This window comes from Dermacentor andersoni, chromosome 3 (assembly GCF_023375885.2).
Source record: "Dermacentor andersoni chromosome 3, qqDerAnde1_hic_scaffold, whole genome shotgun sequence".
Lineage (NCBI taxonomy): Eukaryota > Metazoa > Arthropoda > Arachnida > Ixodida > Ixodidae > Dermacentor > Dermacentor andersoni.
The window spans coordinates 45820909-45840727 of record NC_092816.1 but is presented as its reverse complement, the minus strand read 5'-3'; the positions used below and the strand labels follow the sequence as shown (position 1 = coordinate 45840727).

Genomic DNA, 19819 nt, shown 5'->3' with positions numbered 1-19819 from the left:
ACGCAGTGTTAAGACGCAACAGAGGGCTGAAAAAAGAAACTGTTCGGGACAGGAAAGACGCTGGTCACGCTGTTGTTACACGGTTCCTTCAGTTACACGAAATCACAAAGTCGCAATTGGCTGCGTAGCATTTCGTTACCGATGCGCAGCTCGTCTCTTCTCTGACCGATGAGCAAAGCGTGAGCTCGACGAGCATTTCTCTCCGTCCCTCTCTCTCTCACTCTCTTTTCAAAATCAATGTGCATCTTCACTTTGTCACCACAAATTAGGCGGAAACTTTCTTTCGTTATTTATTTGTGTGAAATGAGAAAACGTTGGCATCTATTTCGCTTCCGGTCTCGCCCAACAACGATCGAAGTATCATAATTCGTGAATCAAGCATCTGTTTTCATCTAAAGAGCGACACCGTATCATACGCTAGCTTGTAGTGCTAAACAGTCTCATTGTGTGCTGCCCAAAAATATTCGTTTATTATTATTTATAATGCTCACTACCTACCATTCCCCTTCTGCTATTTTTTTAGGAAACAGAACAATCCATGGTCGAGCGTCGCATCTATATCGCGGTGGCTAACGTTCCAAGATTGCGCGGCGTATTATGCGGGAAGCCGTAGCGGGCAATCTTGATCACCAATTGCTAGAGTTCACCTAAATCTAAGTACGCGAGCGTTTTTTTTTTATTTCGCTTCATTTAAATGCTGCTCAATATCCCCGGCCGATGAGCCACTGCGTTTAAGGGCTAATTCACACCGGCGAATGACAGTGGTCGCGCGACCAAGTTGGTCACAAACGGTCGCTTTTCTCGAAAAGCGACCATTTTTGGCCAGTCGCTTTCTGCGCGATTTTTCAATCGCGGAACTGTGGTCGCAAAACTAATCAGCGGTGCACCGGAAGTTATCTTTCGTGTGTCTACATCCGGCCTCCTCCCGTGTCGCGGCAAATTCCGCGTAGATTCCGAGAGTTCTCGCCGAGAACGATAATCTCCGGGATTGCGACTTGCGGGTCGCGCTCACCCGGGCTTGCCGGTGTGAACCTCAGTCGCCTTCGGTCGCTTTTCGATCGCGAGTCGCAAATGGTCGCGCGACCTCCTCAAGTCGCCTATGTGAACGAGCCATAACGCGGCACTCGCTCGTCGTTCGTGCAGATTACACGTCCGCAGCGAGTCACGTGCAGCCTCCGCCGGCTCGGTTGACATTACGTGACACTTCACGCCATTCGAAGAGTCGCGAGCTGCCCGGGCTGCTCCGTTTCTCACAGACGACAGTGGCTTCGGCTCGCCGTGACACTTGTCCAGTGCGATAATTAATGGCTCTGATGGCTAAGCTACGCGCGTTTACAGATCGAAACATCACCTTGAACCTGTAGCTATACAAGCATGTTCCTCTATAAGTAGGGTCGGAATATTATTCCAGATATTTTCTTTCTTTTTCTGTCATGCTATATTTAATTAATGAATCTTCAACCGCACACTACGTACTTGACGTTCATTCGGCTTTCAATGCAAGATTACTCATCCTTGTATTTCCTACCAAAGCATTGCCGTATTCTATCCGCTGATTTCGTGTCTTTTTATTTACATTTCCAGTAAAACAAAAATTTATTTCGGAACTGATGCGAATACTCTCATTACTGAAACACTAGTACTGCGAGTACGAAATAACTGAATTGCAAATTGACATTTTAGTATGGTGGTTAGAAACGTGCGAGCAGTTCCCTCGTACTGCAGTTTCATTAAAGAGAGGCTGACGCGACCAGTGCTCCCAATATAAGCACGCAAATGGATTCAATAGTGAGAACAAAAGTCCGCTCCACGAGGACGCATCGAGCCATCGCACGAGCGTGGGAAACGTAGAAGGGTATTGACAGCTGACGTAGAAAACGAATGGGACCGCAGGGAGAAGTGGCGACGCGGCGCTGTTCGGTCGTCTTCGATTATAACCTTACAGGCAAAGCACCCTTTACACGAGAATTGTGAGACAAAGAGCTCCTTGATGCCAGCAATGTCGTCGCTGTCGGGGCATCCTACCATTCATGTCCTTGTTTCTCCTAGTGCTGACTTTACTCGCCAGTATAAGTTACGTGTATGCATCCCGCTGCACATTTTGGCGAATAAATAACGTAACTAACCAGCAACGGCACTTTTTTATCGAGTACTTGCGTTGAGCGCTGGTAGCCTTCAACTGCGGGATATAAATTAAATTTAAAACTTCACTATAGCATCTCCAGGTTTGACTTATAATGAACTGATGAGCGATTAGAGCACAATTCCTTATTGTTTTCTACGTTTGTTAACACGAACGGTAAGCACGTTGCCGTAAATATAGTCCATCTATTTGTACTTCACTGTAATTAGTTCTCGTCCGCCTTCGCTGAAGTTGTGCAGTTCTCTCGCATGCTGGCATCAGGTTTGCATTGGCGCCACCGTGGCCGCCACCTTAGGGTAGCTGGCACGTCGATAAGTTGCGTATAAAACGTGACAGCACGGCAGGCACGTCTTGCCACCGGGCAACAAATCGATAACAGCGATAATCCGGTGCAAAATGGTGACCGTCAAAAAAGAAAATTAGGTGTGCGTGATGATACGGTGCTCTGGCGTGATCGTGGCCGCCATGTTTGGGTGCTAGCAGGGAAAGAAGCTGCGTCGTCGACGCCACGTGCAAACAATCTGTAATGTAGCGGTTCCTTTCGCTCCATTATTTTCTCGTTAAGAAGAAAATGCCCCGTATTTTACAACGTTCCTCCACTCAGCCCTCCACCTTGACTCTACGGTGATTTATTGACATCGCCTTCGTAACGGGGCGGCGACAAATAGTCGCCTAGCCTGCTTGTGCTAAACAGATATTACATACAAGCTTAATCAGTATATAGCCAGTTTGCCTAGATTTCCTTAATATTTTCTCTCTTCCTTAAAGTTTCAATGGCTACCTTGTACGGCTCCCTATGCCTGTAACGGAACTGAGGAAGTCGATCACAGCGCCACCCCTGAACAGAAGTGGTCACTGCTCTTCATTGAGGCGCCACGACAGTTGTCGAGAAACGTGGCGCATTTTTCAGTCCATGGGCGGCATTGTGTTCAACTTCGCTAGTAAGAGAAAATTGGAAGATTGGCGGAAGAAAAGCAGGGAAACGACAGGAAAACGGAGACGTACAAAAACAAAGTTCACAATAGGGTGTCAGAAAATTTGGTTATGGGAATTCATCGTGGTTTTATTTTCTTTTCTTTTCCTTTTTAACATGGGTAAGACATTAGGCAGTATAATAGCAAGAGCTTGGTGGCGCAACCCACCGCCGAGTTCCAAAGGGGACGCTTATATCATCCATCCATGCATCGGAGTGAGTGCCAGCTTCGAGTCGAGGATCGGTTGAGAACACGGGGGAATGTCTTTCTTTAACAAGTTAACCCCCCTTTCTCGTATCGGGTATGTGTTTCCAGCCGTTTTCGTGGGCTGACCACGAACATAGTGCAGTGTAAAAATGTGCACCGATCCCGAAGATAGCGCAGACCAAATATTCAAGCAGTCCGACGCTCCTCCTACTCCCTTCACGCGAGGGATGACGCGCTAGAGCACCGTGTGATCCCGCCCAATTCTCATCCCAACTTGCTGAAAAAGACATTGTGATTGATCAGCTTCGACTAGAGATTGAATTGCCTTCCAACTTTTTATAATCAGCCACCGTTCTCGTCGGGCCGATCCCGCTGACAACGTGGGTGGATGCACCGCTCGGACTGATGAAACGAGATAATGAATATAATCGTTCCGTTATCTAGCCCATGCATATACAACACTTCCTAGACAGCACAACGTTGGTGAACTCCAATGTGTGACGTCGTGCTACCTTGCCCGACTGCGATGGAATCTAATGGGGACGTTCCCGAGTGAGCCGCAGTGATTTTGACGTCAATGCTTTCGTCACGCCGGGCTTGGCAATGGAAATTTCAGTCGAAGTAAAATGACCCATAAACAGAGTGCACAAGCCTGCTGCCTAGGAGGCGCTGCCGTACCTCAACCGAGAGCCAGTATTCTGTGACGTTCCACGTCATTTTTTCATCCGTCCTTCCCGATGGCTGATCCCAACAATAACGGCGCCGCCACTTCGGTTTGTGCCAATGGCAAAAACGATGGGAAATGAACTGGATCATTAAGAAATGCGACACCCAGAGAGTACGCCAGTGTTCACACTGAAAAGTTCACAGCAGGACAACAACAACAAAAAAAAAACAACACATCGGGCGTTCAAACAGCGTTACTGTAGCGACCTGTATATTGGCCTGTATATTTCCATAAGCAAACCTGCTAGCGGCACTGCCCGCGAAAAAACGGCGGACGCAGGACGCCATCAGGCATGCGGTTATACGGTGAACCGTCGCCAACAGCGGCGACGCTGCGTTATACCGGAGAGTGTTACGCTGATGTGGCGGGAAACGCTGTCAAACTCGCCGGCTGCTCCCACGACAGTGCTCGGAGTGCCTGAGAGCTCTCGACGCGTTAGGAGAGCCATATATGGAACAGAAACAGCCGGATGTAAGGCGCGCACGCTCTTACGAAGACAACGCTGCTCTCGAGAGCAGCCCAGAGAGCACCGCTCCGAAAGGACCAGCCGAATGTGCCATCAAAAAAAAAAAAAAAAGAATTCGCGCACTTCGGTGGGCCTGTCTACCACCGATAATCGTCGTCTTTAATCTTGGCTTTCCTTTTAACACGTCACTACCGGTACTTTCACATATCGAAGGGCATGCGAGTGTCAGAGTGACACGGTGCTCCCGAAAGGAAGCTTTTAGCGACGGCAGAGTGTTAGAGAAAGGGAATGAACGCCAGACGCAGATTACTGCTTGATGAAAGATAGGCCCTAAATGGCCACTTTCTCCGGCGGTTTCAAAAGTGTGCAGCTGTGGTACGCACTGTATGTCTGGCACTCGCGCTGATCGCAAAACTGCGGCACAGGCGGAAAGGCCGGCCGGGCAACAACGCCTCCACCACGGTATACGTATTGCGTACAACTCCCCCCCCCCCCCCCCCCCACACACACCTCTGAGAAATATATTCCTCGGGTGCCTCAGAGCTGGACACGCGTGGCACGGTCTGCCATTACATCCTAGTGAGCAGTGCTCTTCTGCTGACACGACATACGACATCAGTCAATATAGAGGAAAGTTGTAAGCGCCACGCGCTCTATATATGCTGTCGTCTTATCCGTGAACGCGCTACGGTTAGCATTTCTGGCACATAATTCATTCGTCACCCACGTTATGATTTTACAAGTAAAATAAAATAATACAGAACTATAAGGGCAGCATGGTACACAGAGAATACATATTATGTACCCGCCATATTCGATGGTTGAGCAATGTCAAATGTAGCCCGAGTGCACATCGCGCAGTTAAATCGAGATTTAACATATATTCTTGGAGAGTTCTGCATAATTGTAATATCAACAAGGAAAGCAGCCACGCAAGTAAAAAATAAATAAATAAAGCTAGTCGAACGACAGACAAAAGCGAGCGCAGACGCTTAACTGCCGTTTAACAAAAAGCCAGCCATACAGTTATGTACGGTAAGAAACACAAATCCGCATAATGCAAATAGAACAGAAGAGCCCAGCTCGTAGTCAGCATTCTTCTGCTTCTATTTAAATATACATACATCTTTAGTTTTTCGTTTTTTTTGTTATACGGCATCTAGCTCAAGTCAAGAACATATTCCAGCGTCGTTGGGCTCTGCGTCCATTTTTTTTTACACGTTTCTTAGATAGCGCGTTTCGTGAGCAAGTCACGACGTAGCCTCTACGATCTCTCTATAGTGGCGGACAAAGCGGCGAAGTCAACAACAAACACCGCAACTTGGAGATTTATATTTCGCACTTTTTAATACAACACCCTGAATGCTTGTATATCGAATCAGCACCATATTAGATGTGCATGCGGCGTGCTAAAGCATTGCAGTGAACCAATGACCGGTAAATCAGTTTCAGTTGTCATTAATAAGCGAGCGAGGAAAGCGCGTTACTCTACACCGACGTTGAATAATATATGCATGTCACCCAAGCTCTATATATACTCGAGCTACGTGTATACCGACAGGCGCCGACACGCCATGTGCCAAGTGTCGCATTCCGATGAAGCGTTGTATAGAGCACTTCAGCCTTATCACAGCACTCCTACGAAAAAAAAAAAAAAAAGACATCCACACGAGGATAGCCCGAAGCTATACGAAGCTACACAGAACCAAAAAAAGAAAGAAGTAAAAATACGAGTTTTATTTTATGGCTTTGTGCTGTACTTTCATGAAACCACCTCCACCTAGCAAGTTACTGCAGTACAAAAATCGCCGGAAATTTCTCGACGGAGGCCCACCAAACGGTTACGTCAACTAATTCTAGAAACAAAAAAAGAAGAAGAATTCATGGGTGCCGCCCAAATGTTGGGCCAAGAGACGTTTGTCCTGGTCGGACATGCTGGTGAACGGGACGATTTAGAAGGTGTCAGTCGGCAAACTGCACAGCTGACGGTAGCTGAGAGTGCCGGTGTTCGGGGCCTGATGGCAAACTCTCTTGAAGAATGGACAACTGGGCTAGTTGGTTTACTTGCATCTTCTTAGAACCGTAACTCTCTTGAGGTAGTCCACAATCGAACTCTGGACAAACTTTCACCTAGACGCTACGCTAGATGTACGCACGCACGCACGCACGCACACGCGCACACACACACACACACACACACACACACACACACACACACACACACACACACACACACACACACACACACAAGCGCGCGCGCGCGTCTCACGCGTTTCTGGTTCGTGGCGTCGAAACTTGTTTCGACGAAGCCTAAAGGGTCCTTGCTGTCGATTACCTTATTTTGGTCGCTCTCAAGCAACCCAGGCAAACCCTGGGCATACATACGCGGCTTTCGGTATAACCGCGAATTTCAGGTTACCGTAGGGCAGACTCTCCGCACCGAAGAAATCACGACTGGGAGTGCCGCAAGGCGCAGCCCACCATTACTGCTCATCCACCACTACTGATCAGCTTGGTGATGGTACCAATCTGCTATCGCCTGGCTGAGATGCCTGTACTTCGCTTCAGTGTGTATATGGACAACGTGTATATGGACAACTTATTCCCCAAAACATGAATGCCGATCACGCAGAGAGGCAGTTGTCTTACACAAGGCGGCATCAAGGAGACATTCGCACTTCTCCCTGTCACCACGCTTTTACCGCTTTTACTTACCGACGGCGCCCTCAGTGACGAAGCTTCAGTCTTAGTGCACTACTGCCCACGTACCGCCGCGGCCTACTCCTCCTGCCGCCCTGCCTGCAACGACCCATTAACGTCGGAAGTAGCTGCGATACCCGCTGCATGCAATGCCATTCTCAAGCCTCCTTTTGCAGCCTTCACTCCCACTGTTTACACAGACTTGCAGGCCTCGATAAAGGCATGCGCCCGGCTGGACTCGCGCAATAGTGCTGTTAACTCGATACACCGGGCGATGCGAATTGCCGACGAGGCTGGCCACACTTTCTGATTCACATGAGTACCACGTCACGCTGGGGTCGCTGGCAAGCGAATGGCCGACCTTCTTGCAAGGGAGCTTCTTTCTTGCCCTTCAAAGAGGGGGCCACAAGTGCTTGACGACCCACACCCCATCCACCCGGACGCAGTCCTATAGGAGGCGAAGGTGGCTTGAAGAGCTGCACTCCGGAAACACCCTCCCTGAAGATCCTGCGCTTGTTCCAGGGAAGTTCACCCGTGCTGAAGCCACGCCTTCGACGCATAGTCAGGGCGACAGTGACACCAACCCGCCACACCAGGATGCGTCTTCGGCCACTTACCGATCCTGTCCAAGGAACCAGCTGCTGGATCGGCAACATATACTCCAGCACTGCAGGAGAGCGATAGCCACTCTCCCCGCTACTGTGAGGCCTGAGGATTCGGACGCCTGGCACTAGCCAGCGCCTCATATTCCAGCGGTTACTTGGATTTCTACAAGCCTCAAAAATGGTCAATAATACCTGAACTGACTTCCTCCTCTTTCCCTACCTCCACACCAATGGATCCACTTCCTGGGGGCGGAAACCTTTATGGTTATTTAATTAAGCTTTAACAAGAACAACAACATAGCAACACAACAACAACAACATTAAGCGACGAAAAGGCAGAAATCGTTGCACTGTGCATGCCAACGCCAGGCCGGTAAATTCCTAAATTCCTCTTTAGAAAACACGCGAAAGGCGGGAGATGGAAATTCAGGACGAGCAAAACGAGAACAAGGTGAAAGCAGGAGTCAACGTTTCGACAAGTAGACTTGTCTTCTTTAAGGCAACATATGCTTTCCTCGCCAGTGCATATAAAGGTGGGGTTCTTCTAAAAAAGAGACGGTTGCCGCACCCACCCACCTTACACCCTCGGTCCGTCGAAACGTTGTCTTCTGCTTTCACTTTCTCGTTTTGCTCATCGTCTTAATTTCCTCTTTGGCGTTCCATAATGCTTCTCGAAGGGGTGCGGTATCGGTGCGTCACAAGTTGGCACGTGGGCGCGATTCCTTTTTTTATATATACGAATTCTTATTTACCGGTTGCAACAACGGGCCTTTAGTATTATTGGCGGCACCTCCAGGATGCCAAAGCGGCAACAGGAATACCAAAGCTAGAATCCGGACTGGTCCTTAGGTTGCGCCTCACCGAGGCCTATGCGTGCCAGGGACGTATAAGATCAGCTGTCCGCGATGGCGGACAGCCAGAAAGAATTTGCGGATCGCGCACCAGCTACATTATAATGTCGGGTGCTCTCTTGAGGCCTCATTTTGCCGGTTGCATGTGTCCTACTGGGGCAGTACTTGCTCCAGTACGAGAAAAGCAAACCGCAACAATAACAGCGCCCCACGACTTCTGCAACATACCAAGCCCGTGCTAGGAGAATCACGGAACGCCACCGAGGAATCCGTCCGTCCGGCCTGTCCAGCGAGACGCACCAGATTGTTTGAAATGCACATTCTTTCACGCAAGCTGAAGGTTAAAAAATTCATCTGTGGTTACGTGTTTCCATTTCACGAGATATTAGCTGGCGCGGACAATTATGTCTCGTGCGGCACTTTGCAAACGGAGCAAAGCGAGGCGCGACGGCCTCGCTAATCGTGATGCGTGGGTGGGATTCACAGCAGCCGCCGCAAACCGACGTCCGTTCATGCAGCACTCCCTCCATACAGACGACGCGCTCTACTCTGGCGCCACCTCACAGTCATCGCCGCCACAAAGCACGCGTCATGCAGGGCACTATGCTTTTCTTCTCACGCTTTCGCCATACCCTCTCCTCCCCCGCTTTCGTGCTCGCCATCTCTGCGCTATCGCCGCATCTCATTTTCCGCTGCACTCCGTGTCACTCTTTGATCCTTCGCTGTTGTGCTCGTTCGCTCGGTTACGCCGACACTCGCGCTACGAGGCCATACAGAATCAGGTCTATAAATACCGGGCTAATTGTGGGAGCAGCATTCATTGACCGAACTACAGTATTTGTAACTCTGAACCATTCCATTCTTTTGTAAACAACTACAGTCACCTACGGCGTCACTGGTCCTTCATGGGAAGCTAACTAATGTGTCTCAAGTTATACATGGAAACGGTCACCTTTCATCGGCTAACTTTATCAACTTTGGTGTTCCTCAAGGTTGTATCACGAGGTCCCTTACTGTTTCTGTCGTTCATAAACAATCTACCCGACGCGCCTACCAGTCGCACTTTCCTCTTGTGTGCCGATGACACAAACATTTAGTCCTTTCACTAGTGATAGACAGTAATGAAAGATCAGCTGAACGCTGAAGTTGGCAATATCGACAGGTGGTGCTCACTAAACCACCAAACTATCTTCGAATGAGTCCATCAAAAACATGTTTTGTTTCCTAACCTTCAAACAACAATTCCGCCTACTACGGGTGTATCATTAAGTAATCATATCCTACCAATATCTGACAGCGTTACAATCTTGGGTGCCATTTTAGAAAAGCTATTAAATACGCATGGTTTACTCGCTTCTAAAATAAATTTCATTTTGTATTCATTTTACCATAAAAACACACAGTTATATTTTCAACCATATATTCTTTGCTCATCGCATCATTCTCACATACATTGCCATTTATCATACTGTAAGCAGACGCTACGCAGATGAGGTGGCGCGAGTGAGCACACCTCGATGGACACTCGGCGTTCCTATCAACTAAGAATTTGTGCAGCTTCCACAGTGCTGCAACAAGCCAGCTATTTTATTCCTGAGCGCCAATGTTACATCCATTGTTTATTTATTTATTTACACAATACTGCAGGCAGCAATGCTGCCCAAGCAGGAGAGGCATTACAAAAGATGCTTTTTCAGTATATTTTCATTATGAAATGAGATATGCATTCAACAATACATTCTGGTAAATGATTCCATTCTTCACTCGTAAGTGGAAAAAATGATTTCTCAAAGATTTTAGTGCGGGCAAAGTATGACTGGACTACTTTAGTATGAAAAATATGCGATGACCTTTGTAGAGCATGGGTAATAAATGTGGCATCCGTTACAGGAAGTACCCTGGCATAAAACAGTGTTACAATGCACTTGTTGTATGTGGCTACTATTCGCCAGTCACGCAGGCGGAGGACAAAGCCGGTCCGCACCACGCAGCATGGTCAGACAGGATCGTATGAGCGCGAGGACTCACGCGGGCCCTGTCGGGCACAAAGCAAACGCTGCGCAATATGCACTACACCTGAGTGTAGCTGCGGTCTGCTACGTAGCGCAGATACGGCAGGGTACACCGACATGTCCACTGGCTCAGCGCTGTGCTGCTCGCTAACGACAACTGCGTTTGGCTTACGTTTGGCGCGTCGCAGGCACCAAAATCGGGGGCAGTGGCGTCTACATTAACGTCCCAAATCAAATGTGACCTGCGTGGTGACATATGGTGATGGTGACATATAGCAGGCGGTGCCTTGTGAGCACGCCTCGCTCTGTCGTAACATTGGCAGTTAAAGGCATCCGCTTCTGGTGAATACATCGGAAGTACTTTTCATGACAAAGTGTTTAACAAATAGCCTATTTTAACTTCGAATGCTTCTCTCCACTTCGATAAACATGTAAGTGGTACAGGGCCTGCTTAGGTGCCTCTGAATTCGTAAACTTTACGTAATATTGGTAGAGTTGACATATACACTAACAGCTTGTGACAAAAACCAAGGAAGTGTATTTGAATTAACAAATAGCAATCACTTACTCCGGCCTTTTTCAACTTCTCATTCAGCTCGGACACGTTTTTGGTGGTCGCAGACAAAACCTTCTTGTCATCAATGATGAACTCGTATCCAAACGAGGTGGTGGCCATTTATTTGTCCTGCGTGGTTGTGGTTCAGACTGATTATTCGCCTAGCGATGTCCCCGGCGTCGACAGCGGATTTTTCGCGACACTGGCCTTTAGCGTACATGACACGAGTGTGGCACAAAGACAACCCGAAAACCTCTTGTCAAATTTACGCTGCACTGCCTGTGCACAGTGCCCTCACGATGCCGTGACTAGGCGCGACCCCCCCCCCCCCCCCCCCCCACAAATGGAGTGCGGGAGCTGCTGCGCTTGTTTCCTTGCTCACTGCAACAGCAAGGACAGCAAAGGGAGCAGGCGGGGAGAATGTTAGCAAAGAAATAGAGAGAGGGGGGGCAGTTCTGCGACCTACAACGCCAGAACCCAGAATGGCGCCCAAGCGTGCATTTAGTGCCGAGGAGACGAAGGCTCCCAGAAAGCGTCGAGCAGAGCAGCCAGGGTAACATTGCACATCACGACTGTCATATGCGGTCAATATATCAACGCCAATTAACGCAAACAGCAGACAAAGCTTCACTTACATCGATTCCCACAGGGCGTTGGATCTGCATATTTTTACCTTCCAACTTCTCATACTTAAATATTAAATGTGCAAAACACTAACAATGAAAACTTTATTGGCACGGCTGTGCTCTATCTCCGGGGTCGGCCCACAAAAGACGCCACATTTTTCAACCGGATCCTGATTCTTACTGTCTTCTGGACGCTTTGTTTCGCAATATTACCTATTTCTATATGCGGCAGTAAAGTGTACGAGAACATGGAGAGTGTCCGGAACGGCCGCTCTTTCAATGCATTCAACGTGTAGCCAACGACCGTAACGCCGCTGGGGGCGCTGCGATCGGCAGCACTCACGCGGCGTGGTGCCGAGGTAGAATGTCTGCTTCCCACGCAAGAGACCTGGGTTCGAATCTCAGCAAGGGGTAATGTTTTTCTCTTTTTTTTTAATACTTCATGCGTTGATGCTTATAAAATCTATACGGCTGCTTAATTCTTGCTTCCGTTGCTATCAAATGCAACAAACAGCCAACCGAAACATGCAGGAATAGTCATAAAGTCATTTTTTAACGTTGAACAACAATTACTGCAGCGCCACCTCACGGGAATGAACAAAGCTATTCCAATTAAAACATGGCCTCCGAGACTCGTACGCATACACAAGCCTGCCGACGCCAGCTTGACGGGCTCCGCCGTGCTGGCGATGATGACGATGGTGAAGGCTGAATTTATGGTACAAATCCACTGTGGGTGATAGGCCACGAACCGGGTGGTGATAATGATTGAGAAATGAAAAAAAGTAGTTAATAAATAAATAAATAATAAGAAGGGAAAATACATGAATAATCCAAGATGAGAAATACACCGATAATAAATTAAATTAAGGTAGCGTATAATAAGGTAGTCAGCCTTGTAGATAGGAATATCGTAACACAAACTTGTTAATAATATACATAGAGGATAGACGTAAAAATGAGCAAGTTTCGAATAATAATATTATTAATATAACTGTGAATTTGTGTTTTTGCTTTGAATTTTCTATATTTAATGAAGGAGAAATATATCAGTCGTGGCAAATGCGAAATGTTAATAAGGCAACCTTTTTGCGTCACAGAGGAAATTCTAACTGGCTTGCAAGCCACAGCCACAGGAACGTTTACTATGGTAAACGTTCCTGTGGCTGTATCCTGATACCGTTGCTCCACGTGAGAGTACAACAGTACTGCACAAAGGCAGTCCTATAGATTTCGAAGCGGAATTCATAAACATAGTTTTTGATGAGTAGAAAGCCGCCGACACGATAATAAAAAGCGATCGATGGATTCCAGCTCATTGTAGAGGTGGCATAAGGGTATACCGCCACACCACATCTGTGCCCGTAAAAATGAAGTGGTGGGATACTGCAACACAGCCTTGTGCATGATACTTTGAATTGCCAGTTAGAACACCATTGTCTGTTGCAAGAATAATTTACATGCATAAAGTCTGCAGATGTTGCTAATGTGAGTTTTTTTTTTGTCTTCGGTCACAGAAAACTGCCTATATCTTGCTGCAGTGAAACGCGCATTTGCCGGCAGCACAGATATCAACCGTTCTGGTGGATTGGCCAAGAACCGGGTAGTTCAATATAGAAATAAGAAAAATATTTATAAATCATTGTAACAAGATTTCTGAATAGGTATATGCGAAATATTAAATACTAGCGTATGATTTTAATAGAATGAAGCAATAAATCAATAAAAAGTTACCTCAATATCAATCAATAAAAGATACCAAAAAAGAAATAACGAAACCTCCTGCTCCGATTTCGTAGTCAAAATCTTTGTGCTCTTACAATGAAGCCCTGGATAGCATCGACAACCTATTGAGACAGAAGCTAAATAACAAACAGAAAAAAAGAAGAGAAATTACAAATTAACGAACCTTCTCACAACCGGACACGTTAGAGCCCTTGGCGCTTGCCCGCTGATGTCATCTGATGGTCAAGACTACGATGGCTTGTGCTTGCGTGGTGGACTGGAAAAGCGGGATATTTCATCAGCAGCAGCAGCAGCAGCCTACTGTCGCTCCACTGCAGGACTAAGGCGTCTCCCCGCGATCTCCAATTGCCTCTGCCCTGCGCCAGCCAATTCCAACTAGCACCCGCAAATTTCTTCATTTCGTCACACCACCTAGTCTTCTGTCCTTGCACTTCCCTTCTCTTGGTACCCGTATTGTGCGGGATATTTACCCGCACAATGTGATAGGCTCTCGGCCTCAACTGTCAACGCAGGATGGCATGAAGCTGATCAAAGATTAAGTCATTTATCGTAACACGAAGGACACGAGAGCCATACTCTGAGTAGACCTGGCGAGGTCCTTTGATAACGTTCTCCACTCCTTTGCATTGAATCATTCACGCGGCGTGGTGCCGGATTCCACTTCCGGGCACCGCAGTGAACGGACGTGTTATCATGTGCTCCGACAGAGCGGCGTTGGCGGCCGCGAACGGCCGCGGTAATAGGAATGCTGTTTTTGAAGACGAGGATTATCACGTGATTTTGCCGCACTTGCCTACCGGTGGAATCGTCCTTAATACTGTTTTTTTACACGCGGACGTCCGTGGAAGACCGTACAAGGTTGAGGATTTCCGCGACGCTCTGGTTCGTCTGGAACTGCTCCCCGAAGTAGTTGCTTTGGGGGCGTATCAGATGAATCACGTGTGGGCGGTCATGATGAAGACGACTGAAGCCACAAAGAAACTGCTTGCTATCCGAAGCATCATTGTCAAAGAACGGCGCTGTATTGTCGTTGACCCCACCAATCAAGGCGTGCGCTTGAAGTTACACTGGATGCTGCCAAACGTGTCAAATGAAGACATCAGACAAGCTCTTGCCCCATACGGAACGGTCACGGACGCGGCGAAAGAACGGTGGCGTGTTCAAGGGATTTTGGACAAGGGCTCAACGATGCGGTCGGTGACCCTGCAGCTTAAGGCAGGTACTACAGTCGACGATATTCCGCACCAACTACGCATAGCAGGGGAGCTCGTCCTTGCCGTCATTCCGGGCCGCGCCCCTCTTTGCCTGCGGTGCCATACAACCGGTCATATTCGCCGGGAGTGTCGAGTTCCACGCTGCGAGGTCTGCCGCCGCTTCGGCCATGAACGATCTCAGTGCGTCAAGACATACGCCGTCGTCGCAGGACCAACGAGAAGAGAAGAAGAAGCATCTGAACACCTCATGGATGAGGCTGAAGTTGAAGATATTTCTCCAGTTAAGAGCGACAAGTTTGGCAACGCGGTCACACAGAAGCAGTCTCTTCACCCCAAAAACTTGTGCCCAGACAAGAAAACCAGCGACGAGGCTGATACTCGGAAAAAGACTGAAAACGTGGCGCCTGAAAATCAGAGTTGTTTCGCTACAGAACAGAGTGAAGTCCCCTCGAAGTCGTCGCCTGCCACTACGTGTGCGGAGGCGTCTGCTACGACTGACGTCGACATGTCAGCAGCCACTAGCATGCCTGCGAAGCGGGCACACGAGGAAACGATCGGCGTAACCGGGACCTCAGGAGCAACGACATGCAGCGAACCACCAACAAAGGCGGCTCAGCTGCGACGTACGCCTTTCAAGCCGAGGCCCAACGTCCAAGTCGAGCGGAGACCCGAGACGGAGCCGCCCCCGTAGCGGCTTCGTTTCGGGTAGTGCAACCTAGATATGGCCACTACGTGTGATACCACCAGCTTAACTGGCGGAGCCATGTACTACAGAATAGAGGACACCACTTTATGCATAGTGCATGGGTTGCTCAAGGTAAGCGCTATGCGACCCGATTGTTCTTGCTCATAATGGCGGCCGCAACTAACACCGCGATTCGTATTGCCACGCTAAATGTCCGAGGACTAAGCACGAGGCGGCGGCAATATCAATTGAGTCGTATCTTTCTGGAAAACGATCTCGACATAATCGCAGTTCAGGAAACCAAGATAGCGAGTCAAGAGCAAACGGATCGCATGGTGCAACAATTCGTTCCCCGTTACAATGTATGCGTCTGTCATGCGGCCGGCACATCGGGGGGCTGCGCTATTTTTTTGCGCAATAGCCTAAATATAAGTGTAGAAGCAGTCACAGTGTGTGAAACGGGACGCCTGGTTGTTGTCGATTTTACCTTGAATGAAGTTTTATGGCGAGTTATCTGTATTTACGCCCCTAATAGAGAGAGCGAGAGACAGTCTTTTTTTGAACGAGTTGAGGATTATTTAAAGACCCATAAGCTTTTGGTTTTACTTGGCGATTTCAACTGTGTTTGTTTTCCGGAGGATCGCGTGAGAAAACTGCCGCTGAATGATCGTAGTGCACTGCTATTGAACAATCTTGTCAGTGAATACAACCTGGAAGACGTCGGCTATGTGTTGTACGCTCACAGTGTTCCGCGTTTTACTCATTTTCAAGGACTTAGCCATGCTCGGCTAGATAGAGCTTATGTGTCACTGGAACTGGTGCCGTTATGTAAAACGTACGAGAACAAGCAAGTCTCTTTTAGTGACCACAGTTTGGTTGCCTTCACAATAGGAACAAAAGAACGGAAAACAAACTTCTCGTGGGATTTGTGGAAATTTAACGATAAGCTATTCAACGATGACTGTTTCGTAAATGACATTAAAGAAAAACTTGGACGATTGATTGTAGCTGAAGAGAAATATGTAGTCACCATGTGGGAAGATTTTAAAAATGAATTGAAGATGAGTGCTATAGAAAGGGCAACTAAACTGAAACAAGAAGAAAAACGGAAAGAAAAAGCCCTGAGGAGTAAACTCGACTTTCTACTTAATGTAGAAAGCGCAGAACCTGGCCAAGTCATGAAGGAAATCAAGAAAGTTAAAAGCCAGTTAGAAATCATCGACACAGAGAAGTACCGTGGTGCCATGATAAGATCCCGTACAGAAAGATTGTGGCAAGGGGAAACACCGAATAAACGTGCGCTAAGTGACGAGAAAGCTTACGCTCGCCGCAGTGATATAAAACAGATAAGCTACAATGACGAAGTAACGAGTGACCGTAGGACCATTGAACGCGCCTTTGTTGAACACTATGGAGACTTGTTTGGCGCAAGAAAAACTGATCTTGGTGGCTTCATAAGCCACTTCCTACACTTTATGCCACGATTGGAAGAAAACGTTAAACAAGGCCTCGAAGCGTCCATAACTGTGCGTGAAGTTGAACCTGCTATAGAAGAACTAGGCTCAGGAAAGGCACCTGGGCTGGATGTATTAAGCGCAGCTTTCTACAAAACATTTAAAGCAGAAATAGCACTAATTAGGAAGAAATTTTTAGTGCAGTCCTACAAAAACAACCGAATACCCGCGTCATTCCGAACAGCTCAGATGGTCCTGATACCAAAATCTGACGATCCTGTAAAGCGCTTGTCTGTTGCATCGTACCGCCCCATTAGCCTTGCGAACACTGACTATAAAATTTTTATGAAAATACTGCCGAAAAGGTTACAGAGCGTAATAAAACTTTTAGTTGGAACCCACCAAACATGTGGGATTAAAGGGCGCACAATAACTACCAATGTACACGTCGCCAGGAGCATTCTAGAATGCGTTGATGCTTTCGAGGGTAAAGTTGCAATGTTGCAGCTGGACCTGGAGAAGGCATTTGACCGTGTGGCTCATGATATTCTCTTCGAGATTTTAGAATACACGAACATAGGATCAGTGATTATAGATGGCTTAAAAATGGTGTACACAGACTGCAGCACACGGCTGATTATTAACAAGAGTCTCACGAGAAGTGTCAATGTCTGCTCATCTCTGAAACAGGGGTGCCCAATTTCGTCATTGCTTTTCGCAATATACCTGGAGCCTTTTTGCTTAGCCATTAAAGGGAACGAGAGAATAAGAGGTTTCAAATTACAGCAAAGTGAGGTGAAAGTGCTTTCCTACGCAGACGATCTAGCAGTGTTTTGCGATGACTATGACAGTGTCAGCGAAGTGGTAACTCTGGCGAAAACTTATTGTGAAAAAATAGGTAGTGCCATAAACTGGGATAAGTGCATCGGGTTTTGGCATGGCGCGTGGCAAAGCAAACCACGCAGTTTCGCAAACATACAGTGGGTGACCATGCCTGTGAAATATCTTGGCGTGCCGCTTGAACATTACAAAGACAGTAAGCAGTTCTGGGAACAGGAAACACAGACGGCGAAGGAAAAAGCGCTGGCATGGCAAGGGCGCAATCTCTCAATGTTCGCGCGCTCCACTGTGTGCAACATTTTTCTGATTGCAAAAATATGGTACATACTACAAGCGCTATTCATGTCGCGAGTGAATGTACAGAAACTGCATCGAGTGTTCGCTGTGTTCATTTGCAACTACACTTGGGAACGCTGCAGCCGCTCTAATCTGTTCAGACCAGTTCGCAGCGGTGGTCTTGGACTGTCACACCTATTTGTACGCCAGATTGTATCGCAGTTTATGTTCTTGCGGAACCACAGTGATCCATTTTTGCGCACCATGACACAAGTGCGATTAGGTAATCTGTTACCTGACTTCCTTGTTTCGTCTTCAAATGTTGAATCCCCTCCAGTGAAAGGTTTCCTTCAGGAAGTAGTGTTATCTTTCCGAATGCTTAGTGTTCGATTCTCGCTAGAATATTTAAGTTCCGTCAAAAGAAAGAAATTGTACCATGATATGATAGACTCATTAATGCCAGTTCCAATGTATAGGTTAGCATACTATGAAGGTTCAGGCGATGATGTCCTCAAAAGGGTCAAAAGAATGCCTGTGAAACCATCAGTAAAATCATTCTTCTTCAAACTCCACACAAATACCTTTCCAGTAAAGACTTGGCTGGCCGACAAGGGAATATATGTGCCGTGGACCACCGATTGTATAATGTGTAAAAAACCAGAGACTGTCGATCACGCCTTCATTGATTGTTGGGATCCCTTTTTTCATTGGGACATTTTACAACGAACATTAAAGAAAGGATTAATAATAACCCCACGTGGTATCAGATACTTAGACAAAGGCAATAACGATATTCCATATGACCTTATTATGCTGCTGAGCCTCCATAGTATATGGTCCACAAGAATGTCGGTATGTCATGCTGATGTGAATGCCCATTCTGTGCGAGAAAACTTTATTGAAAGTGTCGTCTACATGCGTGAAGTGTACAAAGCCCAGAAAGAACCGCCCGATTGGTTGCCGCTGTTCGGTGAGTTGGCTAAATTCAAGCGATTTTAATTTCAGAGAGTCAGCATAAGCTAGGCTGATTCTCTTTTTAACAATGTATTCGCATGGCATTTCTGTAACGAGGAAATAAAGAAAAAAAAAAACGCGGCGTGGTGCCGAGGTGGAATGTCTGCTTCCCACGCAAATGACCTGGGTTCGAATCTCAGCAAGGAGTAATGTTTTCTCTTTCTAATACTTCATGCGTTTATGCTTATATTATCCATACGGCTGCTTAATTCTTGCTTCCGTTGCTATCTAAAACAACAAAGAGCCAATAAAAACATACAGAAATAGTAACAAAATAATTTTTTTAACGTTGACCGATAATTACTGCAGCGCCACCTCACGGGAATGAACAAAGCTATTCCAATTAAAACATGGCCTCCGAGACCCGTGCGCATACACAAGCCGGCCGACGGGCTCCGCCGTGCGATCATTGCGCGCTTTTGACTTGTCGTCTGCTAGGAGCGGCGACACTCGTGCGACTATGCGCAGATGGTATGTAAAATTGTCTGCGAAACAGTCGTTTGAAGAAAGAAATGGAGAAAACAAAAATGTACTATTTCTTTACTCTATGTTACAGCTGAAGCAAAATAAAATAAATTATGGAAATGCATTTATGTGTGTTAATTATGCGTCAACGGCCGCCTCGTTGTAGGCGCACTTTTTTCATCTTATTGCCGTCTGCTTCGATTTCAACGGCAACGAAACAGGAAAAGGCGCCCAAGGCTCGCCCGCTTGCTGTGCTTT

At 47.2% G+C, this 19819-nt stretch overlaps 3 protein-coding genes across 4 annotated transcripts in view; 2 read left to right on the top strand and 1 right to left on the bottom strand.

The window, feature by feature from the left end:
* LOC140216711 (uncharacterized) overlaps window positions 1-19819 on the top strand; it is a 350595-nt gene that overhangs the window by 97329 nt on the left and 233447 nt on the right. The gene's annotated exons all lie outside the window — the stretch shown is intronic.
* Window positions 1-19819, bottom strand: part of LOC140212788 (uncharacterized) — a 34180-nt gene that overhangs the window by 4921 nt on the left and 9440 nt on the right. The window contains exon 2 of the mRNA XM_072286716.1: window positions 11254-11370. Within this exon, the coding sequence (XP_072142817.1) occupies window positions 11254-11361 (108 nt within the window). The 5' untranslated portion in view covers window positions 11362-11370. The remainder of the gene's footprint in view (window positions 1-11253; window positions 11371-19819) is intronic.
* Window positions 14307-15518, top strand: LOC126520690 (uncharacterized). The gene has a single exon (XM_050169479.1). It carries the CDS (start codon window positions 14307-14309, stop codon window positions 15516-15518), a length of 1212 nt encoding a protein of 403 aa, XP_050025436.1.

Coding starts and splice junctions, on each gene's coding strand:
- LOC126520690 (XM_050169479.1), top strand. CDS start 14,307: ATGTGCTCCGACAGAGCGGCGTTGGCGGCCGCGAACGGCCGCGGTAAT.